Below are 18,060 nucleotides of genomic sequence, written 5' to 3' on the forward strand. Positions count from 1 at the left end.
TCAGAACAGGTACAATTTTAAGTGTAACTCCAGTCTCTCTCTCATTCATATATAGAGAGAGGGGATGGGGGGAGACATAGGGAAGGTTTGGCATCCCTTGTGGTGTTTGTTTTGCTGTCTGTGCTGTCTGTGATGTTGATGAGGCAGAGAAGAGAATGATCCAGTCCAAGATCACTCAAGTGAGTTTCACAGATCAATGAGAAAGTGAACCTGGCTCTCCCCACACTGTAAATACTCTCACAGGCCTCCTAACCCTAGCTTCTAGAAGATCTCTTTATTGCATAATAACTGCTCTTCAATCAGAGATTTTATGAAGGAAGAGATCTACTTGCATCTTTCCCCACTACTCCTCCATTCTTGACATGAAAAATTAGTTGGAGGGATAGATCAAATAGGTGAACAATCTGTATGGACTGGTAGCACTAGGAGTTGTCAAGATGGAATGTTCCCTTAAATCTAGCAGGTGATCAGCAGAGGCGCATTTCAAAGCACTCCAGATTAACTGTGTAGCTCACTTTGCACTTGTTCAGATCCAGCCTCTAGTACTGCTAAAATAGTAGCCAGACCTTGTCAGGGACCTGAGAAGAAATCATAATCTTACAGTGCCTCTGATTGTAGCTGCCACTGATTCAACCAACAGACAGACTAAACTTTATAGCCACTTACCCTGACATGACCTGCCATCTTCCAGGAGCCTGTAGCCTGTGTGGCATGTACACTGCACTGTCCCTCGAGTCATCTGGCACTTCTGGGCACAACCTCCATTGTTGAGATTACAGTTTTCCTCACCAGTTCGAGGACCTGTGAAATAGATAGGTCAAATGTCCATATAGCAGTAACCAAGAATACAGCTGCTTGCTAAATTAACATTAAAAAGCTAGCAGAAGCCCTGAGTAGACAAGTTGTTCTGGGGAAGAGGGGCAGGGCTGGAAAGAAGCCCACTTACTTAATTTGCAGAACTATACTGGCTTTTTCATAAAACAACTCTAGTCACCCTTTCCAGCTGAGGCATACATCAACTACTGGCATCTTTTGAATCTCTTCCTACAGGCTCTTGTGCCTCTCGGATTAAATTTCCAATCAGTTATAGTAACTGGGAAGCAGCACGATGCAAAGTGAGACTTACGACAATTTTGATCAGGACTCTCATCACTGCCATCTCCACAGTCATTTGCACCATTGCACAGCTTTCTCTGGCCAATGCAGCGTCCGTTCCCACACAGAAACTGGTCAGGAGCACACTGGGGACTCCCTAAAGTGGGGGAAAAGGAAGTTAGTGCTACTAAGGGTTGGTAATCTAGTGTGTTGCCATTTGCAGTCTCATTTCAGAAAATAGTAAAATTTTCTCTAGTATGTAAAGCACAAACCTTAATTGCTGTAATGAAGGTCATCTATTATATACTCTTTCAAGTATATACAGATATATCCTTCCATTTCCACTTAATGTCAAAGAAATGGCTTGTCAAGAATGCTTGTGTTGTTTGCCATTATGACTATTTCTAAAGTGATTACATTATTTAATTGGAGCCCCCAGTAGTGCAGTGGGTAAAACCATTCAGCTGCTGAACTTGCTGACCAAAAGGTCGGCAATTTGAATCTGGGATGGGGTGAGCCCCTGCTGTTAGCCTCAGCTTCTGCCAACCTAGCAGTTCAAAAACATGCAAATATGAGTAGATCAATAGGTACCACACGGCAGGAAGGTAATGGCGCTCCATACAGTCATGCCAGCCACATGACCTTGGAGACATCTATGGACAGCTCTTTTGAGGTTAGCTTGCTCTTTGGCTTAAAAATGGAGATGAGCACCACCCCCAAGAGTCGGACACGACCAGACTTAATTTCAAGGGGAAACCTTTACCTTTACATTATTTTACAGTGTTTATTCTTCTGGTTTTACTTACTGTATCTTCACCTGACATTTTTTTTAAAAGAAAGAGTGTTTCAAACATAACATTCTATTTATTATATGCAGTGTATTGGTGAGACAAAGAGATTTTAAATGTATATCCAACAGCTTCAGTCCAACAAGTGCTCACCATCTGTAATAATCTATAAAGTCAGAATTCAACAGAAGAACCTTTCAGCAAAACCTCTGAAGAGGTGAATTCCATACTCCATGGAAAACCCATAATATTGCCTTAAGAGGATGTTGTTGTTCATTCGTTCAGTCGTCTCCGACTCTTCGTGACCTCATGGACCAGCCCACGCCAGAGCTCCCTGTTGGCCGTTACCACCCCCAGCTCCTTCAAGGTCAGTCCAGTCACTTCAAGGATGCTATCCATCCATCTTGCCCTTGGTCGGCCCCTCTTCCTTTTGCCTTCCACTTTCCCCAGCATAATTGTCTTTTCCAGGCTTTCCTGTCTCCTCATGATGTGGCCAAAGTACTTCAACTTTGTCTCTAGTATCCTTCCCTCCAGTGAGCAGTCAGGCTTTATTTCCTGGAGGATGGACTGGTTGGATCTTCTTGCAGTCCAAGGCACTCTCAGAACTTTCCTCCAGCACCACAGCTCAAAAGCATCGATCTTCCTTCGCTCAGCCTTCCCTAAGGTCCAGCTCTCACATCCGTAGGTTACTACAGGGAAGTAACTATCCTTAACTATCCTTAAGAGGATAGTGACAATCTATTGACTAGAACAGATGGACAAAAAAATATACTATCTTAGGGCAATTTATTTTTCTGACCCTTTAATGCCCTCCTTTCCCCATCCCCTATCCCTTGGAAGAGATTCCATTTTTACTTATGTATAGACATAGACAACATCAGTAATCTTTATACATAACATTGATAATCAAGACAGAATAGGTTGCCTTATCTGGAAAGATAGAATTGGTTAAAGTGTGGCCCTCCGGATGTTGTTCGATTGCAAAAGGTAGCTAAATAGCACAGCCAACAGCTTCAGTCCAACAATATCTTGAAGATCATACAATTTTCCCTCTTGTGGTAAGAGAAACTAAAATCTGGAACTTTCTTCCTAATTCTGGGTAGCATAAAATTTTAACAGCACAATCTCAATATAGGAAGACCACATAGAAAGAAGCACAATGCTGTAGTTTTTACCTGTATCCTCACAGTTTTCCTCATCACTATTATCAGAGCAATCATCTTCCCCATCACAGCGCCAAGACAAGCGTACACACCGACCAGATTTACAGCGGAACTGGTCAGCTGTGCACATTGATGTGGCTGAAGAATTCAAAGAGAGAGTTTAGTAAAAGTGATGAGTTGGCTTCGCACCTTTCTTTTGGCCACTTTTTCACAGCATCAAGCTATAGCCTCCTCCTCATCCCTACTAGTCTCCTGCAAGGGTACTTACTGCAGTTCTTCTCATCTGATTGGTCATCACAGTCAGAGTCACCATCACATCTCCATCCAGCATTAATGCACAAGCCACTGTTACACATGAACTCCCCAGAGCGGCATGGTTGGTGAGAGGCTATAGAGAAAGGAGACAGGCATGTTGTAATCAGTTGAGACAAATCAGAACAACAAGTGCAAATCTTTTCATTACATGCTCTGGAGGAGCAGCAAAAACATATTTAATTCGAAGTTGTTCTAGCTATTAATCCCCAATTTTAGAGGATGCCAGGAGCTAAATTTAACCCTCAAAAGTATTTCTTTTGTATCCTAATCCTTGCATCTTAATGCTCCAAAGTCCCTTACTTCCTTATCATTCTGTTCAAAGAAAATCCAGTAAGCAAAACAGAATAACTCGGGGAGATATGGCGGCCTATAAATTATTATTATTATTATTATTATTATTTGAAACACAAGATGAGTCCACAGCAGACAAGATCACTCTGCTGGCTGTTGTATTGGATCACACATCGAACACTTCCCAAGTGTCTAGGACTGTGTGATGTATTGGAGAATAATGCGTGCAGATCCCAGTAAGGTGGCCTTCTGCAGCTGGCAGATGGTAATTTTGTCAGTGCTGATTGTGTTTAAGTGCAGGCCAAGGTCTTTAGGTGCTGCATCCATTGTGCTGATCACCACTGGGACCACCTTTACTGGCTTGTGCCAGAGTCTTTGCAGTTCGATCTTTAAATCCTCATATCGTGTCAGCTTATTATTTTTATTATTATACCAGTTTTGGGGAATTTCTTCATTCATTTTGAGAACAAAGTTTGAGTATACCTGATATATTGTATTTATTTCTTAGCTATGAAACTGAAATGCTTCGGCTCAATGTGCTCATGCTTTCCCTGGGTAACTTACAGCAATCAGATTCATCAGACCAGTCTCCACAGTCATCATCTCCATCACAGTGATAGATGTCTAGGATGCAGCGGCCATATGCACACTGGAATTCCTCCAGGCTACATGTTGCTGCAGGAATATCGGATGCTAAAAAACAAACATCCAAAGTGAAAATGGGACCCCTTCAGAATATTCAATAGATTACCTTATCTGAATTGCTTGGCACCAGAAGTCTGTTGGATATCATCCAGTCCAATCCCCTGCCTTGTATAATGAGATCTTTCAGAGACCAGACCCAAGTCTAGAGAGGAAATTCCTGTATGCTTCATATGCACCTTATACACAGACTGAATATGGTTTTAGAAAAAATGAAACAAAGCTTGGCCACACTGAACTACCAGAAAGCAAAGGTGTCACTATTTCAGCCACGCATGGACAATTTTGGAGTGTTTTGGGTTTTTGAATTTTGGATAAGGAATGCTCAACTTGGACTTCTTGCCCTGTAATTAACAGAAAGCTATACATTATGTTTTTACTTCTGAATTAAAGATCCATAGAAGTACAGGAATCTATGAATAATGAATCGTTCAACAACTCTTGATGGTTTTCTTTGTGCTATCTATTGGAAAAACAAAACTCAGAGTGCAAAAATATTTTCAATCTGTGTCATACAACTTTGTCTTATTAGCTCATATATAAGGATATCTGACTGATGGATAAGAAACCATGAGTTATTAGGATCAAAGGCAGACTGATAGTAGGCACACTGAACACATTCAGAATGGCATCAAACACAGATCTAGCATGCTGAAGTCAGGAGGCAGGGAAATTGTACCCAGAATTCCCTCCATGTACATGCTAGATTTAAGGGGGGGCACCATTGTGGGGTACTTCTATATCACTTTTCAGCAGGGCCACACTCTGACATAATGCTCTGGCCATGTCCATGCAGACATGAAAAATTCTGTGGATTAAATGCATGTCTGTATCCACCACCTTTTCTCATGTGCTAACTACAACTGTCATAGGTAAGCTCCCGACCATGAATAGTCTATGCAGCCTGAAAGACAGTTGCATCTGTCAAGTAGGAAATTTAGGTACCACTTTATGCGGGGAGGCTCATTTAACTAATTTACGATGCCATAAAACCTTCTAGCAGCATGCAGAAGAATGAGGAAGTACTCCACCAAAGGACTCAGTGTCATAACTGAGATGGTTTTAAAGCAATTTTTAATGTGAATATAAGTGATTTTAATGTTTGTATATATTTATGGTTTTATGTCACGACATTGAATGTTTGCCGTATATATGTTGTGCTCCGCCCTGAGTCCCCTGCGAGGTGAGAAGGGTGGAATATCAATGTTTAAAATAAATAAATAATAAATAAGTGGACAGTGAAGCAGAAGCTTCCCCTATGGCTGGAAACAAACATACCCTCATGAAGCTGGAAAAGCTGGAATGTTAAATTGCCTCTGTGTATGTCTATATATATTGTATGTCTAAATGGCATTGCCTGTTTGCCATGTATATGTGCATTGTAATCCACCCTGAGTCCCCTGCAAGGTGAGAATATAAATACCATAAATAAATAAATAAATAAATAAATAAATAAATCATTCTCTATGGGCCTGAAGAGCAAGCTAACCTCAAAAGTAGCTTCAGGGCAGCACTAAGTAATAATTTTCCACATCTCTAGAGACACAACTATGTATGCCTAAGAGGTAGCTATTAGGCCTGTTTGATCAAGAAAAAATTTGTTTCTAAATTCAATTCTTAATTGGGGTGTTTTTTTGTTTCGATATTAAAAATATTTACAAAACTTACCAAAAAAATGTTTTGTTATTTACGAATTTTCGTAAATATTTACAAAACATTTTAGAAAAAAAATTTTTCTTGATCAAACAGGCTAAGTGTGAATGTTGCAGTAATGGTCACCTTGATTAGCATTGAATGGCTTTCTCCCACCCTGGACATTCCATAGTATTAGAGATGATATATAACTCACCATTTGCCTAGTTTCCAACAGACCTCTGAGGATGCCTGCCATAGATGTGGGCAAAATGTCAGGAGAGAATGCTTCTGGAACATGGTCATATACAGCCCTGAAAAGTCACACAAGCCGGATGGCACGCGGAGGCCGCTTGTGAGCGCGCGCGCGCCATCCAATGGGCTGGCGCAGAAGAGGAGGGGGGCGCAGAAGCCGGAGCCCATTGGATGGCGCGCGCGCTTACAAGCGGCCTCCGTGCGCCATCCGGCTCCGGTTCCTGCGCCCCCCCTCCTCCTCCTCCTGGGAGGAGGAGGAGGAGGAGGGGAGGCGCAGGAACCGGAGCCGGATGGCGCGCGGAGGCCGCTTGTAAGCGCGCGCGCCATCCAATGGGCTCCGGCTTCTGCGCCCCCCTCCTCCTCCTCTTCCTCCTCCTCCTCCTCCTCCCAGCTGGGAGGAGGAGGAGGAGGAGGAGGGGCGCAGGAACCGGAGCCGGATGGCGCGCGGAGGCCGCTTGTAAGCGCGCGCGCCATCCAATGGGCTCCGGCTTCTGCGCCCCCCTCCTCCTCCTCTTCCTCCTCCTCCTCCTCCTCCCAGCTGGGAGGAGGAGGAGGAGGAGGGGGGGCGCAGGAGCCGGAGCCCATTGGATGGCGCGCGCGCGCTCACAAGCGGCCTCCGCGCGCCATCCGGCTTCTGCCACGGTGCACTGCTGGGGTGCTTGGGAGCGTCGGATTGGCTCCCAGGCTCCAGCACTGCAGCACCACTCAGCAGCAGCCTCCATGCCATTAACGACACGAGCTGAAGCTCGTAAAATACATGGGGCTGCTGCTTCGATATTTTTAAACCCTTCCGGGTTTAAAAATATGTTTTGATATCGCGTCGGATATTCAAAAAATAACGATTAAAAAACGAAAAACGAATTAACGAAACAAAACCGACAGGCCTAGTAGCTATGTGTAGTTCTTACATTAGCCAAGTTGTAAGACCGAAAAACAGACTGTTGGTTTATGGGCTTAAATGATGCCAAAGCTCCTTAGCAGGAGACACAGCAAACAATGCCAGACCTCTGAAAGCCACTGTTTTTCAGACACTTGATACCAGACCAAGCATCTTTTTCCATACAAATTCTTCCCAGCATACTCTGACCTTTTGCAGGATCCAGTATAATCCAAAACAATGATTTTACAATGCTTTCTTTCCCCAAGGCAGTTATTTAGAGCACAGAAAACAGCCCAAGAAGATCTGCATAGAAGCAGAGAATTTTCTGTGTCCAATAAAGTGTATGGGAAGAATGGAAGAATCAAGGAACGAAAACATCAGAATCATGAAGCAGAAAGACTTTGTTTGGGAAGAAATGTAAGTAGAATCGATACAACAGACATACAAGTGAATCTAACAGCATCTCAAGCAAGACAAGCAGCCAACTGAGGAGTCTAATGCATTGTCATCAAGACAACGGAATTTCCGCCCCTATTTCTCTCACTAGCCATGCATTTCCTTCATACTCATATACAAGCAAACATACAGTGGGTAGCTGGCAGGCTGAGGAAAAGGAAAAGTAGGGGAGACTATTACAGTTTCAGAGCGAGGTGAAATAGTTCACTGTGTTTTGAAATGTGAGGTGTCGGGTATAAGGTGAAGTCAGAAAAGGTGTATTAGAAACACAAAGAACTAGTCTCACATCATCCTACAAGGTTAGATTATTCTTCCTCTCCCAAGGAACAGGTATATACATTAATAACCAGCCAGAGAAGGCAAATCCAGTGAAAAGGCAGGCATGACTTTAGTTTCTTCTTTGAGTCTCCTCCCAGCTCAAAAATCTCTCCAGCTTTGGCAGTTTGCCAGCTCTCATTATCTGGAGAGGTGAAAGACAACTTCTCCATCTGCACCCCACCCTCACCCCTGTCCCCCACCCTTGCCCTTCAAGAGCTGGCAAGCCTGATTTTCTCCCTCTCCCCCCTGTAAAAAAAAATCCAGCCACAAATTGAACCCTTTTGAAGTTTCACCCTATCTAGAACTAATTCTGAAAAATGCCCTTGAGACAGAAGTGGGGGAGAAAGAAGAGAGTTCTCCGATTTACAGCGCATCTAGTTACTGTTCAGATAAAGGGAGTAAGGGCAGATATGAAAACCAGATTGAAGTGCTATCCACAAAGGATAAAATCAGCTTCTCTAACATGTCATTATTTAACTCCAAAACACTTTTAAATGCCTAAACAACCGGTTCAGTGGGGTCAGGAAAAGATGATCTAAATACACACAGGAAGGGAAAAGATGGAGGGACGAGTCCCAGGAAATCATCCTTCAAGACAGCTTCTCCAAGAATTTCCAAGCACAAATTAAAGCTGATCTTCTCTCTCAAAGTTTACTTTATTATAGCCACTTTCTCAAGTTCACAAAAATCTTTGCTCAAGGCCTGGTTCAAAGTCCCAGAAACCAGGAAACAGACAGGGAAAACTGCACCCAGCTGCCAAAAGATACTAAGGAGATACAAACTAAGTAATATGTTGGGTTTTTATTGAGCCAAGAAAACAAATAGACTAATTTTAAAAGATACAAGCTATTCAGCTGTCAAAGTAATCCCATAAATTTAGTAGCACAGAGCCCTCTTGCAGACAACCAAGAGTGATAAGAGCAGTAAGACATGAGTGGATTGGCTTGATTGAAAAATATTTATTTGCCTTCTTCCCAGAAAGAAAATAAAGTGGGGTGGGGTGGAGGGGGTGTTACATGCTTCCAAGTTCACACAGCATTTGTTTCTATGCTTTGAAATAATAATGGATAGTTTGGGCCATATTTCTTTCCAATTTAAATCTATATATCACATAATACTTTGTAGAGTAATGGTCAATGTGAAGAGAAACGGAAATTGTGCCATTAAAATTTATACAAACACACATACACGTCTCTGAACAAAACACCAGATTCTTTAACCTAGGATAGCAGGTTAATCACCAGCATTGTAAATCTTGTTGACCTGAAGGTCAACAATTTGAGCCACTGATGGGGTGAGCTCCTGCCATCGGCCCTAGCTTCTGTTTACCTAGCAGTTTGAAAACAAAGTAATGGGAGTAGATAAATAGGTACTGCTTTGGCAGCAGAGGCATAAGGCCTCCCTGAAAAAACATGCTGGCAAAACTTTGATCAGGAAGACATCCAAGGACAACAGCTTCCTTGGCGTGGAAATTAAAACAACAGCACCACCCTAAGGCATAGTTGAGCACAGCCTCCAAATGCCGGAGATGGAAAAAAAGTGGGAAGCCTTGCCTCTTACTGTTTTTGTTGTTAATTGTGTAACGGCGCTGAATATTTGCCATGTATGGACCGGGTTGTGGCAGCTGGTTAAGAGTCAGCTGCATTAACTCACATTAAATCACTACTGGCCAAAAGGTAATGAGTTCAAAGCCAGCTTGGGTTGGGGTAAGCTCCCGCCCATTTGTCTAATTTGCTGTCAACCTTTGTGACCCGAAAGACAGTTGCATTTGTCAAGTAGGAAATGTAGGTACCGCTTTATGCAGGGAGGCTAATTTAACTAATTTACGACACCATAAAAATTTCCAGCAGCATGCAAAAGAATAAGGAGGTACTCCATAGGTGTCATAAGTGGACAATGAAGCAACAGCTCCCCCCGGTGGCTGGAATTCGAGCATACCCTCATGAAGCTGGAATATTAAATAGCTTCTGTGTGTCTGTCTATATATGTTGTGTGTCTATGGCATTGAATGTTTGCCATGTATATGTACATTGTAATCCGTCCTGAGTTCCCTGCAGGGTGAGAAGGGTGGAATATAAATGCTGTAAATAAATAAATAAATATGTTTCTGTAATGTGCTCTGAGTCCCGTCCCCCCCCCCCCCCCGGGAGATAGTGCGGAATATAAATAAAGTATATCATATTATTCACAGCAATTCCTTTTAAAATGTGTATAGATTTTCAACTTCTAATGTAACTTTTTCCATTTGTTTTCCTTTATAGCAACCATCCTAAAAAGTATTACTGTGAGGGTTAACTTTACTCTTTCAGGACAGAAAGAATGGAATGGTGTTGGGTGAGGTTACAGCTATAGTAACTGATCTCCATTATCATTTCAAAGCTTAGAGACACATGCTGTTATCAAAGGAAGGGGAGGGTGATGCAATTTTCAAGTAAGGATTTGGACTCATGAGTATAATGTTGGCACAGTGCCTGAACAGATTTGCAGTACTAATTTATGTACTCTGTTACACCATATCATGGCTGAAGTCACAATAAGACACTACATAAAAGCTAATAATACCTGATATGCATATATGCTCTGGTTGGCAGCAGAAATGAAGCCTGAGGTGCTGAAGAGACTGAGGGAGAGAGGATACTTACGGCAGTTCTCCTCATCTGAGCCATCCTTGCAATCTGTGTCGCCATCACAGAACCAATGTTCAGCTATGCAGCTGCCATCGCTGCAGCGGAATTCTTTGTCTGAACATTTCCTCATATCTGCAAGACAGATCAAAAGACAGTTCAACTGAAATTACATCCTCTGAGCAGCTGGTGCACTCCATATAGCTTCCTGGGAACCAGATTCCACTCATATAACCTTTTAAAGGGTGTCTAAAAACCAGAGCTTGGGAAAGTTTCTTTTTTGGACTAGAACACTCAACATCCAGCATAGCACCTAGCTCCCAAATCAATCTATTACATGCACAGATATTTACATGCATGTCCATGTTTCTAATATTATGCACTGTAATTTTATTTTTGAAGGACTTTTCAAGACTTCTAAACAGATGAAAAAGCACAGATACACTGATCTAATACTATGAATTGGGATAATGTAATAGTAATAATAATAATAATGAGCTCCAGTAGCACAATGGACTAAACCCTTGTGCTGGCAGGACTGCTCACCAAAAGGTCAGCAGTTCAAATCTGGGGAGCAGAGTGAGCTCCCGTCTGTCAGCTCCAGCTTCTCATGCGGGTACATGAGAGAAGCCTCCCATCTCTGGGCGTCCTACGGGCAATGTCCTTGCAGACAGCCAATTTTCTCACACCAGAGGTGACTTGTAGTTTCTCAAGTCACTCCTGACATGAAAAAAAATTACAATATTGTTTTCTGTCTGATTATATTTGTGTGTGTGTGCCTAGAAAGGAGATGGTGAATTTCAGTGATTACAATTCCCATGAGTTGTAGCATTGAGCCAAGGCAATTAAGTTACAGTTTCTCAAATAGATCCTGCCATAATAATAATAATAATAATAATAATAATTTGGCTTGAAAGAGAAACTATGTAAACATAGCCCTCCAGATATAGCCTCCAACATAAATAAGTAAATAAGTAGAGAAAAAAGAAAAGAAAATCAAGTTGCTTAATAGAGAAGGCTAATCACAGTCCAAATACTAACCACATTGTTCATCACTGTTGTCCCCGCAATCATTGTCCCCATCACAGTGCCATAGGCTGCGTATACAGTATCCATTTTGACATGAAAATTCATCCTCCTCACACTCTCGTGGCGCTGTTGAGACACAAAGCACAAGGAGAACATGAGTCAAAAACAGTGCATAGTACCTGAGTGCCATATAACATATTAAGAACCTGAGAAAATGAGTACCATCTACCAAACAGCAAGCTTTGCAATTGATGTGATTGTGAGGATCAGAAATCAGATTCCTGGTCAATGGTGCTATTATCTGTAGACTGTGCACTTTGTTTAGTGCCACTTATGATTTATTTCTTATGCCTTTTAGCATTTCAAAAACAAGGAGGAAATTCCTCCCTAAGGAAAATAAATCTTAAAGTTTAAATTTCCTTATGGTAAGATGTGTAATTCACAGTTTCATGTTTTCAGGGGTACAGTGCCACAATTTTAAACAAAATTTTTACACTAGAGAGTTTTAACTAAACTAAACCTGCTAATGTATGACAAGAATTAAAACTAAAATGAACAGAATCCTCCAATATAAGAAGAAGTTCAAGTTTTGGACCTTAACTCAGAATCAGGAGAGCAATGAGACACAGTTACGTATCCTAGAAAGACTGCAACTGAGGGCTGATGCTACTCAGCTGCACAGATCCACCCAGCTAGCATAGAGGAGGGCCAACAGGTGAGAACACTTGTGCTACAGGGCATAAAGAGTGACAGTTTGGATTTGGGCTTTGCTGGGAGCAACTGTTAGAACCTATTACAGCTTGGAGCTTTGCCTGGTGATCTTGTGTGTATCTTCATGTTTTGGACCTTGGCTTTGGAACTCTGGATTACACATAATCTTGGAAGATTTAGTGAGGACCTTTCGAATGAACTATGGACTACAACTTCTGAAATATTCCTGCATAGTTTGCTGTTTAAATCTGCATTGGCTTGGATCCCGGACTGGCTGACGACAAAGAGTAGTGAGTGGCTGTTTATACTGAGAGACGCTGTGCAGGACTACAACAGTATCCCTTATCCAAGGTCGTAGGACCAGAATTGCCCTGCATTTTGGATTTTAGCAAGCCTGTATTTGCATATAATGAGCCTGCATGTGTGCCAGCCTGCATAAGTTCTATTTCATTGCCCTTTGTGGGCTTATTTGCATCTCTTTCCAGTCTCACGTCTCTCTTTGGCTTTGCATTTTGTTAGTTTGCTACTCACGTTGTGTATGAAATGCAAAGCTGGAACAAAAATGAAGATCGATGACATGGGTTTATGCTTTGTGGCTTACAAGGAAACATCAGTACCCTCAAGCAGACTCAGAAGTGAATAGCCACATGAATAGTTTTATAATATGATCCCAAGTTGGTGGACTGTTCAGGACGTGACTGAAGCCATTCCTCATAGGCTTAAGCCTCTGAATCATCTGTCAGAAATATTAAATATTAACTAGGTATTTTTAATTACAAAAATGTGAGTCAAGCACTGAAAGGGTTAAAAGGATGCAATGACAGCAAAAGCTGCACTTCTATATAAGCAAGTGTGCCTGTAGCTTAGTTGGCCTCTGTGTTAGTTTGCCTCAGCAGGAGAAAGGTCTGTGAGAAGGCCTCACAGTGTGAGGTAGGCTTTAGTCTGTGAAAGGAGGCCTCACAGTGTAAGGTAGGTCTTAGTCTGTGAGAGAAGTCTCTGTGTGAGGAAAGCCTTGGTATGAGAAGGCCTTGTGTGTGAAGCTCCAGTGTGAAGGTTGAACTTTGTGTCATGGAAACACTGTTCTTGTAAATAGTGCAACCTTATTATTTTGCTATAAAGAAAAGCCTTCTATGGAAGAGATATCATTGGTCTGTGTGTTTTTGTTCTTTTTATCACTTTGGGCTACTGTTGGTGGGTCATGCTGGTGCTAATAAGTTACTCTGCTGCACATTTATGGGGAGGGTCTTTCGTTAATAAGCCCCCTTGCCCAACACCATCTACATAGGTACAGCACATTATGGTAGCTCAGATAAAAAATTACAAAGGTGTCGATCACTGTGCCCAGACTACTCTCGTCTGGGAATGTTATCATTGGCAAAACAACTAGAAAGTAGTTACTCTCAGGCACTACGACCAAGTCAGATATCTACTCAAACCATTAGTCATACATACACTCCCAAGGAGAGTCAATACGGTGGCGACAAAACCAGCCGCATTTGATTTGTTCTAATAAAGCAATGCTCCATAAATGGCTTGTCTTTGTTTGACTTACGGCAATCCTGTTCATCAGAATCATCCTCACAGTCATTGTCCCCATCGCAGACCCATGAACGTCGGATACATTTGCCGTTGTCACAGTGAAAATCCAAGGGGGAGCAAGTTGGCAGCACTGGAATGCAAGAAGAAGAAAATTAAGTTAGTAGGAACAACGAGAATTTTTAATATCTTTATTTTAACAACTCTCATACAAATGGAAAAAAGAAGAAAAAATGTTTTGGCAATGTAGTAGCAACAACTGCAACATTTCTAGGTTGGTAGTGTTGCCATATCAAGGAAAATCCTACAATTCTTCCCAAGCTCTGTTTCTACCACCAAGAAAACACAATGCTGCAATATTCTCTGAATTATGCTAAAAAAACCACTAATTTCCTCTCCTTGCTAATATATCACAAAACGGAATCATAGAGTTGGAAGAGACTTCATGGGCCATCCAGACCAACCCCCTGCCAATAAGCAGGAAAATTGCATTCAAAGCACCCCTGACAGATGGCCATCCAGCCTCTGTTTAAAAGCCTCCAAAGAAGGAGCCTCCACCACATTCCGGGGCAGAGAGTTCCACTGCTGAACAGCTCTCACAGTTAGGAAGCTCTTTCTAATGTTCAAGTGGAATCTCCTTTCCTGTAGTTTGAAGTCATTGTTCTGTGTCCTGGTCTCCAAGACAGCAGAAAACAAGCTTGCTCCCTCCTCCCTATGACATCAAGCAAATATTGGTGGAGAGGTAATTGAAAGTAATGCTAATGCAGCATGGAAGTAAGCAAGTATTGGAAAATACATTTTGACCTTTTATATGGAAAGAAGCAGTGGCTTACAAAAGAGTACTCATTTTAAGCTGTAGTGAACTTAAGGGCACACAACCCTGTAATTTAGAGTCCCGGGTCTCTCTGATCAACATTTCTCACTTTCTTTCCTATCTACACACACAGGGAGGCAATTATATGCATCAAGAGGCAGCCTTCCTGTTACTTCACTAATTGTAGGTCCTGAAAAGTCTGCTTATGGTATAGTGACTTCAGTCACTTGGAGCCCAGTGCAAGTCTGTATTTCCAGTTCCTTTAGTACTGAAACATGTTTTCCACTGCCAGGATTTTTAAAACATTTCAACAAAAGACACAAGGTAGGTAATTCAGTCTTTCCACAGATGCCCACAAACAAGCAAACCTGCTACAGAATAGTGTAAAATTAGATTGATTTCACTGTGTCTGGGAATGGCCTGTGTTCCAAGGCAGGAAATGGGAAAGCATCATCATACCTCTCAGTCTTGAGGATCCAAAACCAGATTATGACTTCAAAAGCAGAAAACAAATACCATTGCAGTGTGGGAGTAACCATTTCACTTTTCCCATGAGTAAGGCACATATTCCTCAATGATATCCCAAATTTGTTCCTGCTCTTATGGTTTTGCTACATAAACAATGCCAGCCCCTCCCCAGCTGAAAAGAGTAGAGGAAATGATGGAGAAGAATCATTCTCTTGAAATATGGAAGTAAGGAACAACAAAAACATACTATCAAGGCCACATCCAGTACTCCCAAACCTCATGACATTTTTGCAAAAAGGCTCCAAGAAAAATTTATTCTTCAGCTCTTCAAATGTTCATCCAATCCTAATAAGGCTTGCTTATTTTCTTCACATGCCCAAAGCAGGTAGCATCCACCTAAAAAGCAGTCACTTTTTCCAGTTTTCTCCAAATCAAACAGCTAGTCCAATACAAGGAGAAGTCTCACGCAAATCATTACACAGTCACCATCCTCTAAACCAGTGTTTTTCAAACTCCTCCTCCTCCAGGTATTCAGGTCCCAGAAATCCCAGCCAGCTTATGATTTCACAATGCATCGCAGCTGCGTTCATGCCCTTTGCATTTAGATAGTGTATTACAGCACAAACTTCACACTTGGAGTAAAACGGATTGAGGATGGCCATCTCTAACCTTCACCACAATGCCAGTCAATGAGCTACTGACGACTGGCACTGCTCACTCGCTTCCGCTGGCTTCCTCCTACATGGAAGTGATCCCAACTTCCCCCATGAAAATTAGCCATGAGAGCTAGGTGCCTTGTAACCTTATTTTCCCGATAACCTTTGTATAAAGGCACTGGCGGCCATGTTCTCCCCTCTACCCCATCCTCCCAGCGCATCCTTTCTTATTTAATCAAATAAACAAAAGTAATCAAGACAGTCACAACTTTGCAGACAATAGAACAGTCTATGTTGGTCTGAAGAAAAACATCTATAAGTTATTTAGCTCTCAGAAGAAATTCAGATATTTGGCCACCTGTTGCAAGAAAAATCTATATGCGGAATATAAAGACAATCCAGATTTCTCAAGAATGACAGATTAGAAAGAAGTCATTCTCTGATCTGGGAGACTGGAAAGCAAAAGCTTTTATGAGCTTTCTTTTGTTGTTTGAATTCAGGAGTACTGCCTTTGGACCACAGCCGAGGAGAGCAGGGACATCAAAGGAACTGAAGGATATGTCTTTTTAAAAACAGTTTTTGTGTCTCCATAACAGCAATAATACAAAAAAGTAATGTGTAAACACTACTTCAGGTTGCTGAAAGCAGAAACATCACCCCATTTTTTTTAATTCTTTGAGTTAAATGAAATCATGCAAATGGATCCTGTGCAAGAAACTGGCAACAAGAAAACATTTAATGCACTGTAAATTGTTTGTCTCAAAAGACCTGTGGTATGCTATATAAAACAGAAGTAGTGAAAATGTTCATAGAGGTTTCAAAGAACAGTAGGCCAGCATTATATATCTCATGAGGAAAGAAAAAGAGAACTCTTTAGAAAAACTGAAACTCCCATCCCTATAAAAGGCTGATATTCAAATGGACAGCATAAATCAATCACAACCCACCCTTCTTTTCAGGGATGAAAGAAACTCTCAGCCTTGTGTGAGGCTATGCTTTCAAGGGCTGCCAACTATGACTAGAAGGGAGTAACTGGGTTTTTCTCCTGACAGGTGTGTTCTCCAAAGGAACGACATTCATTCAACTATTTATAAAAAGAGAGAGAGAAAAGAAAGAAAGAGGAGACCAAGAAGAAGAAGATGATGGTGACTGCAGAACTCTTTCCTTCTCAGCCTGGTCTATTGATGCTATCTTCCAACTGTCATCAGCTGGGCTTTTTCCTTGCCACCAAACACAGGGAATGAAGGAGGAAAAGAATGCAGCAGTAACAAGAGAGACAGGAAGAAAGGTATTTCCCTTGGAAGCTAGGAATGTCACTCAGGATAGTCAAGCTTTCTGGTATGTTGAACATCCAACTACCTGGAATCAACACTAAAGCTTTCTCTGATTTGGTACCATTTCAGCTGTGTTAAGACTATGACTCACAACATCCCCAGCCACTCAAAGAATATCCAATGCAGAGGGAAATGGGATTGTGATAGGAACAGGAAGCAATGTGGCGCCACTTGCATCTTGCCAAAATGCTAGCATGGACCATTACTGGGCAATAATTGGAACCCATCCCAAAGTTGTGGTTGGAAACTAACTGCTGTAAACCTGCTCCCCTTCTATATGCTTCCACTGAATGAGGCTTGTATATATGAGATTAGGTTTAGCTCCTTCTCTAAGAGAAGGTCTTTGTTAACCTTGCAGAAGACCTTTCAAATGGAGTGTGCTATATTGCTTGGAAAAAAAACTTTGCTTGATTTAGTGTGCTTTATTTTTATTATTGTTATTATGCTTTATTTGCCTTTTAATTTTTTAATTAATATGTTTGATATTATTCTTTACTTAAGTTGTTTTTTATTTTCTATACTATCCATTGCCTTAACTTTATTATATTTTAACATAATGCAAATGCATGTATTGGAGAAAAGTGGGATATTAAATACATAGGTAAAGGTAAAAGTTTCTCCCTGACATTAAGTCTAATTGTGTCTGACTCTGGGGGATGGTGCTCATCTCCCCATTTCTAAGCCAAATTGCTGGCATTGTTCATAGACGTCTCCAAGGTTGTATGGCCCGCATGACTGCATGGAGTGCCGTTACCTTCCTGTCAGAGCTGTATCCATTGATCTACTCACATTTGCATGTTTTTGAACTGCTAGGTTGGCAGAAGCTGGGGCTAACAGTGGGAGCTCACCCTGATCCATGGATTTGAACTGCCAACCTTTCAGTCAACAAACTCAACTGCTCAGCAGTTTAACCCGCTGCCCCACTGGGGACCAGACATATATATACATATATGAATACAAAGAGAAATAACTAAGCATGTATATTTATGAATG

The 18,060-nt window shown here is 41.7% G+C and overlaps 1 protein-coding gene across 3 annotated transcripts in view; it reads right to left on the reverse strand.

Annotated features, from left to right (window-relative positions):
* The window catches only part of LRP4 (LDL receptor related protein 4), a 145,711-nt gene that overhangs the window by 40,764 nt on the left and 86,887 nt on the right, over positions 1–18,060 (reverse strand). For all 3 annotated transcript variants that reach the window (XM_060763622.2, XM_060763614.2, XM_067462750.1), the window contains exons 3-10: positions 13,812–13,928; positions 11,561–11,674; positions 10,538–10,654; positions 4,217–4,345; positions 3,315–3,434; positions 3,059–3,184; positions 1,127–1,252; positions 667–801 (exon numbers count right to left, since the gene is read on the reverse strand). In XM_060763622.2, the coding sequence (XP_060619605.2) occupies positions 667–801; positions 1,127–1,252; positions 3,059–3,184; positions 3,315–3,434; positions 4,217–4,345; positions 10,538–10,654; positions 11,561–11,674; positions 13,812–13,928 (984 nt within the window). The remainder of the gene's footprint in view (positions 1–666; positions 802–1,126; positions 1,253–3,058; positions 3,185–3,314; positions 3,435–4,216; positions 4,346–10,537; positions 10,655–11,560; positions 11,675–13,811; positions 13,929–18,060) is intronic.

Source organism: Anolis sagrei, chromosome 1 (genome assembly GCF_037176765.1).
Source record: "Anolis sagrei isolate rAnoSag1 chromosome 1, rAnoSag1.mat, whole genome shotgun sequence".
Lineage (NCBI taxonomy): Eukaryota > Metazoa > Chordata > Lepidosauria > Squamata > Dactyloidae > Anolis > Anolis sagrei.